A 12,300-nucleotide genomic window follows, 5' to 3' on the forward strand; every position below is an offset into this window, starting at 1 on the left:
GATACAGAAGAAGGCCTTTTGCCTGAAAGCAGTGTTCCTGTCATGCCTGTTTGTGACTCAACATTTCCACTGTACTCTACTGTATGGCCATTAACAGTCTATGCTTTTCATAATATTGTCAGTTGCATTGGAGAATTTGAGTTGAAAAGGACAATTTGGAACTCCTAAAACAATTCAGCCACATGTGTGCTTAGAATCATTGCAGATCTTAGGAAGAGACATATGGAATAATGTTCGGGGGCAACGTCTACTGTGTTTAAATTAAGTTGCGACTTTTAAGAGTTCAGTACAGAGCAGGTGGAGGGAAGCATAGTTGCCAGCATGTGACGCACGCGTCAGCCGGTGACCACAGTAGGAGGCCAAGCCTACTCAGCATGGAACCCATTGCCTCTACAGTGTGAACAGCAAGCAATGCAAGCCGGTCGATTGGTGATCTTTCTCAACCGATTTTAAGGAAACTATTTGGTACTAATCCTCATTCTCGCATATCTTATAGTTTAATTCGTCAGCTTCTTGCTGAACCACCTGCCATTTTGTTAATGGTCATAGTTATTGTGATATTTCGATAGTAGATAAACTACTGCAAGAAATTCTTAGTTTGCGGTGACAAATAAGTATCACTATGAATTTGTGTTTCGTGCATATTAGGTTTCATGTTGCTGCATACTAAATGTAGGTAATAAATTGAATTATTCTTTAAACTTGGAAGGATATCACTGTCTGTTTCCAATCTCGAGAAAATGGAATGCATTTAAATCTCTGTTATGAATGCATGCGTCAGTGGGGGGGAGGGGGGGGGGGGGATCATAAATTCCTTGTATTCCACAAATGGTCAGAGACATCAAAGCGAGATTTCAGCAAATGATAACGCGCAAAGATAAGAGTGTTTTGCCATATGTTTAATAGGTGGAACTTCCATATCTACCATGGTATTTAAGCAGCTACAGATTTTTTCAATGAAATGATGTAATTATTGAGGGCCCTCGACTGCTGATGAAATGAGAACTGCTGTGGGATTTGTAACAATATAAGTGAAGAAGTTAAAAGTTTATTTTTACACTGAGAATGGGCTGCTTCATAAATTATTGACCTGACTTGCACTCAATTGTTAGTTTAACAGTATACTGTTTCAGGATTCTGTCACAATTTCAATTGCATTAGAATGTTAGTGAGAAGAATATTTCTAATCTCTGCTATTTCTGTAATGTTTCTAATCTCTGCTACTTCTGGACAAAAGAAGCACATTTGAACATGGCAACTAGAGAAGTTACGTATTCTTCAAAATTTGTCACAATCCTTCATGAATAGATGTCTCCTCAATTACCTTCTTGGTATGATTCGAAACTCAAGACCAATCTTGTCATGTAACATTTGTGGTGGCTTCTTTTGTCAATGTTTGAATCTCAATGAGTGTAAATTTCTTGTTTTTTTGCCACATTACTTTTCAACTCTGCCTATGTACTCTGTCACTTTTAAATGAGGAACCCTGATTAAACTATTCCCTTTACCGTTAGCCAGTTTGTATACACGTTAGCGTGAAGTTTTCACTTGTACAGCCCTACAAGTACCATTAAATTTGCCTTACACATGCTACATTCAAGTTTATCACATGGAACATGAACAAAATATCCGTTTTCCTCCAGTGCAGTCTTGGAGCTTTGTGTATCACAACAGCGTGGTATGGTGTTTTTTCCATTATTGTTGTCGAATTCTGAGGAATGTTTTGCATCAGAATGTTACTTTCCCAGCCGGTGAACATGTTCTTGGATGACACTTTTATTGCAAATATCATATTCAGACGTACTGTACTGTTGTTATTAATGCAACGTCCGCACAATATACTTGTTCATAATACCTGACAACTACAGACTACCTCATTGCCAGAAAACACGACTTTACAATGAGAGCTGACGAACGACTATTTTTTCCTGGTATGGCAACAGGGGTGCTTTACCAGCCAAACCTCTTGCGGCACGGTAGGGAAAGCCGGCTCACCTTTGGTGTTACCTGGGCAACCGCGTTACGTCTCCTTCTGGTCAGTCGAACATCAAAAGTCACAACTAATTTTAAACACACTATAATCTTTAATAGAGAAAGTATTCTTTGCTCAGAAATGTGCTGTAAGAATAATATGTTGTGCTCATCCACAACCATCTTGTAGACATCTGATTAAGTAGTTGTGCATTCTGACTACTGTTTTATGGTATATGTATTCCTTCAGGAAATTTGTTGTAAATAATCTTCTACAGTTCAAAGTGAACAGTGGTGTACATAATTACACAGAAGAAGGAAAAATGACATTCATTACTCCACATCGAGGTTGTCTTTAGCACAAAAGGGGTGCACAGTGTTGCAACAAAATTTTTTGATCACTTTCCCAGTGGTATAAAATGTGTGACAGAGAATAAAATAAAATTTGAAAACAAACTTGAGAAAGAGTCGTGTTGACTACTCCTTCTATTCCATGGAAGCATTTCTATTATTGTAATGTGTGAAAGGTGGTGAGTTTGAATTGCTAACTTACATATGTATATCTATGTTTTCTTTTTGTAAAAAAGTGACAGTTTAGAAATGTTCATAATCTAACCAAGTGTACAATTAATTTGTAAATGTAAAATGACTCATTCCACATCATTACAATTTATTGCGAAAATGTTCCAGAACATGACACCACCTAACTTACTAATATATCACAGGTTTCTTCCTATTCTTTCATATATCCACTGAGGCTCTACTATGATGCTATGCAGCTAGCACACATGGGAGAATGGATGGGTTATCCACAGAATTGTGTTGGTACATTTGGTAGTCCTCTGACTTGAAAAGGCAGAGATCCATGCTCGTGTCTCAGTCTGGCACAGTTTTACCAGCCTTATGTAATCACTGCAATTCATACTTTAGAAATACTGAGAGACTTGTTTCTAAACAAAAATCTTGCCAGTATGGTTACTTAATGTGCCCATCATTGTGTTTGTGCAACGTTGTGTGCTTGAGTGAATGAACTCATGAGCCGAGAGTATTTCAGGGCTTAATTTTGGCTGGAATTGTGTTCTGCTATTTCCGAGGGAATTTTTTGAACTCAGTGGAAGAAGTCATAGTAGCCACATATTAAATCACAACTTAACTAAAATTTGCTACTGCACCACCTCAGTTGAATGTAACAATGTGTGACTAACGTGATCCAAAGGGCAGGGGCATGGGATGAGGTTGTGTGTGTGTGTGTATGTGTGTGGTTTAAGAGGTTTGTATTCTGGCACCTAAAATTTTAAAAATAAGCACTGGAGTATCTGGTATATCCCATTTGGACATCTAGCTATATACTCACACTAGAACACTGTAACAATGTTTCTACTAGTCCATTTGCTGAAATTTTCTTAATTTCCTTGCCAAACTTGTGGTAATCATATCCATATATTCCTAAGCATGACTAAATCAAACTTAGAAACAAGCATTACAACAAAAATATATGGAGTCTGTTGAAAGTAAATTATACATATGGAAAAAGTCAAATCAGTTATAAAAATTATGTGTTACTGCACATCACCTTATTTGCAGGTTGACTTGACTGTTAGCACACCCAGTCCTGAAGCTGATAGATTGAAAGACATTATCATGAAAGATGCAAGAGAACTTATTAGACTTAAGTTAGCAAATTATGTAAAAACATTAAAAGAGGGTAAGCTTCCATTATTTAGAGAAAATTTTTGTTGATGTTGTTGTTGGTGGTGGTTGTGGTGGTGGTGGTGGTGTGTGTGTGCACTTGCTCGTGTACATGTGTGTGTGTGTGTGTGTGTGTGTGTGTGTGTGTGTGTGTGTGTGTGTGTGTGCTTGTAGTAGTATTAGTAGTAGTAATAGTAGTAGTAGTAGTAGTAGTTGTTCTTGTTGTTGTTGTCGCTGTTGTATCTTTGTTGATCCTTTGATCATTTTGTACAATGATGTGGACAGGCCATTTTAAATAGGTATAAAATATACACTATTAGATAATATAATGTGGAAACGAACTTTTTTCTCAGTTACATTCTAAAACATGAAATCTGTGTGTTCTGTTTCACATCTCATAAAAGATTTATCCATGTAATTTTGCTCACCCACAGGACCGGTTCGACAACATTATTCCACAAAAGTGACTTATCATTTGACGCCCCCCTTCTCCCTTGCACACTTTGACTGACATCGGTTTTCAGTACTTATTGTGATACACGCTGTATACAAATCTTGTACTTGGGTGTCCTTCTCAGCTTGACACTCCAGGTGGCCATTACTAATTGTGATGCATCTTCTATAGGAAACTTACAAGTGTGGCATCTCTGGCTCCCTCCCCAACTTGGTACCCCAAGCAGCAACTTGAGTCAATTGAATCTCAAACTGGCCCGACTCACCAAATTGCTGGTCTTTGTCCAGGTTACAACAGCTTTTTGGTACTGAATTGCCTAAACAATCAAAACAGAGTAACAGGAACAGAAAGATTCTGGTATTAGCAACTTTTTCAACTCTTTCTCAAACATTCTGTATGTTCTCTTTACTTCTGCAGGCAATGCATTGTAGATCATTTTAGGTTTATGTAGCATGCTTTATTTGATATAGGGCTTTGCTATGTACATTTTGATGAAAATTATTACTACTTCTAGTTTCATAATTGTGAACTTGGCTGTTTAATACTGAAAATTCCCTGATTCCTGTGAGGTACCACATAAGGGCACAACCCCCCACCCTACCCATCCCCATGCACACACATGCTACTGTCATTCCAAAACATTTTAAGATATAAGTATATTTGCTCAACATTTTGTTCAGTTGGGCATCATTTTTTTCCCTATGTTAACCAAATGCTTAGATACTTTGTGTGAGATGTTTGTTCACTGCTACAATCCAATGATTATAGTATTACACGGCTTACTGTTTTAAATCTTATATCTCTAAACCTTATCCACATCATTTTTTCTTGATCACCACTATGCAGTTGTGTCTCAACCATCATCCTGCTTCATCTGTTATCACAGTGACCTTCTGGTGTAAATCACATGCTTTGTGTTCTTTAATAGAAGTGCTAGTGCCATCTGTGAACAACACTAGCTTCTGTGGTGACAAGTCGTGTGTAAATCATTTATAAAAATTATGAATATTGTAATGTGTAACTAACTTTCATGTATTCTGAAAAGTAATTTTAATTTTCATGATATATTTCTACCACCTGTTACACGCCAGAAAGATACATCCTAAACCCAGTTGTAGGTCACTCCGCAGACACTATATTAATATAATTTCCTGAGAAGCATGTCATGATCTACCAGATCAGAGGCTATAGATAGGTGTAGAAATAGTTTGCAAGTTTAATTAATCTTAATTTACAGCCTTCAGCAATTGCTCCTAGAAGTCAGAGACAATTGTTTGTATATATCTGTATTTTCCTTACACCAATTTGAGGATTAACTAGTTTTTTTTTTTAATTTTTATTCAAAAAGTTAGAGATAATCTTTGATGCACGACTCTTTCAGTTATTTTAGAAGATCTTGATAATCTGCTTTATACATTTTTGCATCTTGTATATCGTTCTTTATTGTGAAGTAACTTTTTAATAACTGTTTTAGATTTTTTTGTTAATGTTATTATTCTGAATGATACATTGAATATATCAGTTAGCTGAGAGCCTATTTTGCTTGAACTTTGTTTAATGCCTCTATCCAAGATACCACCGGGACTATATGAATTTTTATTTCTTACTTTTGTAGTTGTGTTTCTTACTTATGTTACAGTCACTGGATACAGAGTAACTTGCCTTTTGTGATTATTTTCCAGATTTCAGCAAAGGCATGATTTTGGCAAGGAAGAGTGAAGGAATGAGTGAAACTAAGACAACAAAGACTGGTGACACTGAAAGGTTATCTCAAGTACTTTTTGAGAAAGTAAGAAGTGAAATTTCACATCCATGCTTTTCATGAGTTCATATAGAATGATTATCTTTTTGCATTAAATTCTATCTTATTTTCTTAGGTTCCAGTATCAAAAAGTGAACAAGAAGTCAAGCAATTAAAAACTGTCAAAACTGGAACCCTAACTATGACAATTAAACTTCAATGCACTAAGGAAGAATTTTATTGTGCTCTTACAAATAAAGAGGTAATCAGTGCCATAATAATATTAAAATGTTTATATTACAAGGAAGGTAGATTCTGTCACAGCTGATATGTTTTCAGATGGTGGAAGCTTTCACTAAAAGTGGTGTTAAAATGGATGTAGAACCTGGTGGGACGTTTGAGTTACTCAGAGGAAATATAAGTGGACAATTCTTGGAGCTGGTATGAAACTTTGACAATGTTATTACTTTATTTGTCCCAGATGGGTAATATGAGTCTTGTTTTCCTTGCATTCATTTGTATAGTGCTGTGAAAGATCTATCAGTTCCAATAAGAGCTGTCATTCAGTTTTGATGAAGTACCATACGTTTCATTAGATTAAATCCAAGGATGCTAATTACCAATAAAATTGGGCTATCAATTAGTTGTAAACAAACTGATAATAGTTCATGCTTTTATATGCAACATTCACTTATGTGGTAGGGTGTATTACACTTAAGGCACACTGATGTGTGGTATGTGGCAGTGGCCTTTCTGTGACATGGAAAGCTGGGCTACAACAGTTTTGTGTCAGAAGCAGATGTTGTCTGATGTTTATGCAAAGAACTGATAGAGCTGTCAGCAGTAGGAAGCTTAGAAATCATGATCACTACAGAGCAAACTGAACTGATGAAGTTCACGTAAATCTAAAATGCTCTTATAAAGAAGAACATGTGTATACACACACACACACACACACACACACACACACACACACACACACACACACACATGCAGGTAAGCCTGTGCCCTTGAATGAATTCAGTGGGAGCGATAGTGTAGGGGAAGGGGAAACTGTTGGGTAGAGAGTGACGAAACACTGGGTTAATGGAGACTGAGGCCAGGAGGATAACTGGAGTGAAGGATGTGTTAGGGATTTGTGGTTTATCTTTTTATCTAAGGCAAATACTTGACATACTCCAAATAGTGCTGTAGGATACAGAGTTGTGTGTTCCCAGTGTGCCACAGCGCATAATATGATGTAAATGCTACATGTTTGCAGTCCCACTGGATCATTGGCTGAGCTAATTAAATGTCTGACAGTATGTGGTGGTCAGAAAATTGTTTTGACATTGAGTTTTTCGCAGACTCTTTGCAATATCAGCTGTTGGTTGTCTTACGTATAAAGAGAGAACAGCCACAAAAATGCAGGATATTACCACAAACAAATTAAATTAAAAAATGTGTGCAACAGTGTCTGTATTAAAAGTGCCCAGCTCTTAAATGGGCCTCCAACGAATTACAGAGGCAAACCTTGATCACAAAACAAGAGGTTGTATTGTCAAAAAAATCCACCATCCCAATCTGATCAGCCAGAACATTATGACTACCTACCTAATAGCCAGTACGTCCGTGTTTGGCATGGATAATAGCAGTGACACGCATGGCATGGAAGCAATGAGGCCTTGGTAGGTCACTGGGGGTAGTTGGCATCACATCTGCACGCACAAGTCACATAATTCCTGTAAATTCCGGGGAGAGGGGCAGGGAGTTCAATCACATCCCACATATGTTCGATCGGGTTCACATCTGGCGAGTTGAGCACCCAGCACATTAATTGAAACTCATCACTGTATTTCTTGACCCATTCCATGACACTCCTGGCCTTGTGACAGGATGCATTATCTTGTTGAAATATGCCGCTACCACCGGGAATCATGATCATCACGAAGAAGTGTAAGTGGTGTGCAACCAATGTACAATGCTTGTTGGCCATCATGGTGCCTTGCAGAACCTCCACTGGACCCATGGATTCGCATGTGAATATTCCCCAGAGTGTAATGGAGCTGCTGCTAGCTTGACTCTGTCCTGCCACACAGGTGTCAAGGAGCTGTTCCCCTGGAAGACGACAGCATGATGAAGAATGTATCGGGATTCATCAGAACATGCAATATTCTGCCACTGTGCCAGTGCCCAGTGTTGATGGTCAAGTGCCCCAGTCATAGATACCAATGTCAGGGTGTTAACATTGTCACATGGATGGGTCATCAGCTGTGAAGCCCCATTGTTAGGAGTGTTTGGTGCACTGTGTGTTAAGACACACTTGTACCTTGCCCAGCATTAAAGTCTGATTTTAGTTCTGCCACAGTTCACTGCCTGTCCTGTTATAAGAGTCTGGCTAGCCTACGGCATCTGATATCTGTAATGGGGGGTGGCTGCCCAACCCCATGACGTCTGGACGTGCTTTCACCAGCTGTTGAAGACACTCACCCCAACACTCCTCAAACACCTGAAAAATCATGCAGTTTCTAAAATTCTCATGCTGAATCTCCAGGCCAGCACAGTCTGCCCATGGTCAGACACAAATAGATTGTGTGTCTTCCCCATTCTGCACACGAGCAGCACAATCACTGATACTACATGCACTGTGCATGTGTCTGAATAGCAGCCATTCCTCACCAGGACAGGTTATATCAATAGTAGGTCGGTGATCATAATGTTGTGGCTGATCAGTGTAAGCCATTTTACCAATAGTATGCTTTTGTTGTATGACTACAGAAACTGTATCTTACTCCGTTTGTTTGTGTGGCCATCTTCCGCAGCAGCTGTTAACATCCATTATTATAGGTTATCTGTCTTGAGCTGACTGTAGTGTAATTAAAAAAGAATTACACCAGACACACTTGGCTTTTATTTATAAAGCATCATCTGTGGCATTCTGTAAATTGGATACATACGTTTGTACATTTATGTTTTGATTCTTTTAAGTTAAAAACAGTGTTTTCTTTATGAAGTTAGTCTATAAGCTACTTGCGGTATTTCTTTACACAGTCTGTACCTACCCCTCTTGCTAGCAGTGGTTGATGTCGATAGGCTTCGTTTCACATCTTCAGTTTTTGACATTTTGCATTATTTCCTGTGCTGCACTATTTATAATTGACTTTCTTAACTGTTTTTCATTCATCACTGCTACAGTGTTTATGCCTATTCGTTTGTTTTCGTTCATGTTGTGAGTGTTGCCAACCTATGATTTTGTGTGTGTGTGTGTGTGTGTGTGTGTGTGTGTGAGAGAGAGAGAGAGAGAGAGAGAGAGAGAGAGAGAGAGTTAGTGAAATTGTCTTGTATGTAGATGGAGACGTGAGAGGGGTGGTGTTCCTTTTTTTTTCCTTCTTCTTTTTTTTCCCAGGCTTCTAGAGCTAATAGCGGAACACAATTATTTTCAGTTCAATAATGGATTCTATTTAAGAAGTGAAGGATTAACAATGGGATATTCATTGTCCAGAACCATAGCAAACATATTTATGAACCATGTGGAACAGATTATATTTAACAAAATAGTGTCAAATAGGTATAACATCCTCTACTGGATTAGATATATGGATGATATCTTGTGCTTGATAGATGAACCAAACAATAAAATTGACCAGTTACACACAGACATAAATTCTGTTCATGATAAGATACATTTTACAACAGAGAAAGAGCAAAATAGACAGTTAAATTTCTGGGACATCACCATAGAGATTCAAAGCAACCAACACACATTTGCCGTATACCGAAAACGGACAACAGACACAGTTGTACACGAGACATCACAACATACCAATTTTCAAAAGCGGGCAGCACTTAGATACATGCTCCACAGGCTAAACACTGCACCATTAGATACAGACAATTACAAAAAAGAAATGAATACTATAATACAAATAGCCACAAATAATGGATACAAAGAGAACTTAGTAACAAAGCTGAATAATAAAATCAAGAAACAGAAAAGAACAAACACCCAACTGCCACCAACACATGGACAAAATCACACACAAAGAAATACACAAAATACAAGAATAGAAACAGCACAAAGTGTGAAAGAAACAGAAAGTAAAAGATGGTACACAATGACGTGCAACCACAAATACACACACAGGATATCCAGTGTTTAAAAAAAAACAAGGCTTAAAAATAGTACACCAAACCAACAACTCAATTCAGAAATACTTCCCAAAAACAATAGGAAAAACTGATCTGTATCAGAAACCAGGAATATACCAACTGAAATGCAATACATGTGATGGAAGATACATAGGTCAAACGAGGAGGTCATTTGACACCAGATAAAAAGAACACGTAGGAGCAAGGAAGTATAGGACAAATAATTCAACATTTGCAGAACACTTACACCAACACGAACATAAAATTACAACCAGAGACACAGACAAGGAAATCATAAGTATAAACAACAACAAAAAACACCTCCTCACCTTACAACAAAATTTCCACACCCGAAAAACCATAATAGTAAAAAAACAACTCATAAATGATCAGATCAACTTGGCAATCCACACACTCTTTAAATTGATTGACCACTTAATATAGCATTAAAAGTACAAATATAACCACAGGCTCCATTTACCAATACCATTTCTCCCAGATCCATCCCATAATCTTCACACACAAACAAAATCATTTCATAGGTTGGCAACACTTACAACGTGAACGAAAACAAACAAATAGGCATAAACACTGTAGCAGTGATGAATGAAAAACAGTTTAAAAAGTCAAGGCACCATGATGGGCAACAAGTATTGTACACTGGTTGCACACCACTTACACTTCTTCATGACGATCATGATTCCCGATGGTAGTGGCATATTTCAACAAGATAATGCATCATCTCACAAGGCCAGGAGTGTGATGGAGTGGGTCAAGGAATACAGTGATGAGTTTCAATTAATGTGCTGGGTGCTCAACTCGCCAGATGTGAACCCGATCGAACACATGTGGGATGTGATTGAACTCACTGCCCCTCTTCCCGGAATTTACAGGAATTAGGTGACTTGTGTGTGTAGATGTGATGCCAACTACCTCCAGTGACCTACCAAGGCCTCATTGCTTCCATGCCATGCGTGTCGCTGCTATTATCCATGCCAAACATGGACGTACTGGCTATTAGGTAGGTGGTCATAATGTTCTGGCTGATCAGATTGGGATGGCGATTTCAAGTAATGAGTGTCCCCGACAATTTTGTGACAATACAACCTCATGTTTTGTGACCAAGGTTTGCCTCTGTAATTCGTTGGAGGCCCATTTATGACGAGGTATTGGCAGAAGTAAAAGCTGTGAGGATGGGGTGTGAGTCGTGCTTGGGTAGCTCAGTTGGTAGAGCCCTTGCCCATGCAAGGCAAAGGTTCCGAGTTCGAGTCTCGGTCCATCACACAGTTTTAATCTGCCAGGAAGTTTGATATCAGCGCACACTCCGCTACAGAGTGAAAATCTCATTCTGGAAACATCCCCTAGGCTGTGGCTAAGCCATGTCTCCACAATATCCTTTTTTTTCAGGATGCTAGTTCTGCAAGGATCGCAGAAGAGCTTCTGTTAAGTTTGGAAGATAGGAGATGAGGTACTGGCAGAAGTACAAGCTGTGAGGATGGGACGTGAGTCGTGCTTGGGTAGCTCAGTTGGTAGAGCACTTGCCCACGAAAGGCAAAGGTCCCGAGTTCGAGTCTCGGTCTGACACACAGTTTTAATCTGCCGGGAAGTTTCATATCAGTGCACACTCCCCTGCAGAGTGAAAATCTCACTCTGAATATGTTGTGTCTCTTGAAAATTGAGGGTGAGACCATTCGCAGAAAACTGGATACTTTTAAGAACATTGTTTGCCATTTCGTCTGCTTCTGTGTGTATCTTGGATTGATTACAATACTATTTCCACCTGTGAAAAGAACTAATTCTTTTTGTTGTACACTACTGGCCATTAAAATTGCTACACCACGAAGATGACGTGCTAGAGACGCAAAATTTAAACGACAGGAAGAAGATGCTGTAATATGCAAATGATTAGCTTTCCAGAGCATTCACACAAGGTTGGCGCCGGTGGTGACACCTACAATGTGCTGACATGAGGGAAGTTTCCAACCGAGTTTTCATACACAAACAGCAGTTGACCGGCGTTGCCTGGTGAAACGTTGTCGTGATGCCTCATGTAAGGAGGAGAAATGTGTACCATCACGTTTCTGACTTTGATAAAGGTCAGATTGTAGCCTATCGCGATTGCGGTTTATCGTATCGTGACATTGCTGCTTGTGTTGGTCGAGATCCAGTGACTGTTAGCAGAATATGGAATCGGTGGGTTCAGGAGGGTAATGCGGAATGCCTTGCTGGATCCCAATGGCCTCTTATCACTAGCAGTTGAGATGACAGGTATCTTATCTGCATGGCTGTAACGGATGGTGCAGCCACGTCTCGATCC

General features: G+C 38.9%; 1 protein-coding gene across 1 annotated transcript in view; it reads left to right on the plus strand.

Annotated features, from left to right (window-relative positions):
- The window catches only part of LOC126481118 (activator of 90 kDa heat shock protein ATPase homolog 1-like), a 98,724-nt gene that overhangs the window by 35,508 nt on the left and 50,916 nt on the right, over positions 1-12,300 (plus strand). The window contains exons 5-8 of the mRNA XM_050104652.1: positions 3,556-3,676; positions 5,797-5,903; positions 5,992-6,117; positions 6,195-6,296. Of these exons, the coding sequence (XP_049960609.1) occupies positions 3,556-3,676; positions 5,797-5,903; positions 5,992-6,117; positions 6,195-6,296 (456 nt within the window). The remainder of the gene's footprint in view (positions 1-3,555; positions 3,677-5,796; positions 5,904-5,991; positions 6,118-6,194; positions 6,297-12,300) is intronic.

The sequence above is a fragment of the Schistocerca serialis genome, chromosome 5 (assembly GCF_023864345.2).
Source record: "Schistocerca serialis cubense isolate TAMUIC-IGC-003099 chromosome 5, iqSchSeri2.2, whole genome shotgun sequence".
Classification (NCBI taxonomy): Eukaryota; Metazoa; Arthropoda; class Insecta; order Orthoptera; family Acrididae; genus Schistocerca; species Schistocerca serialis.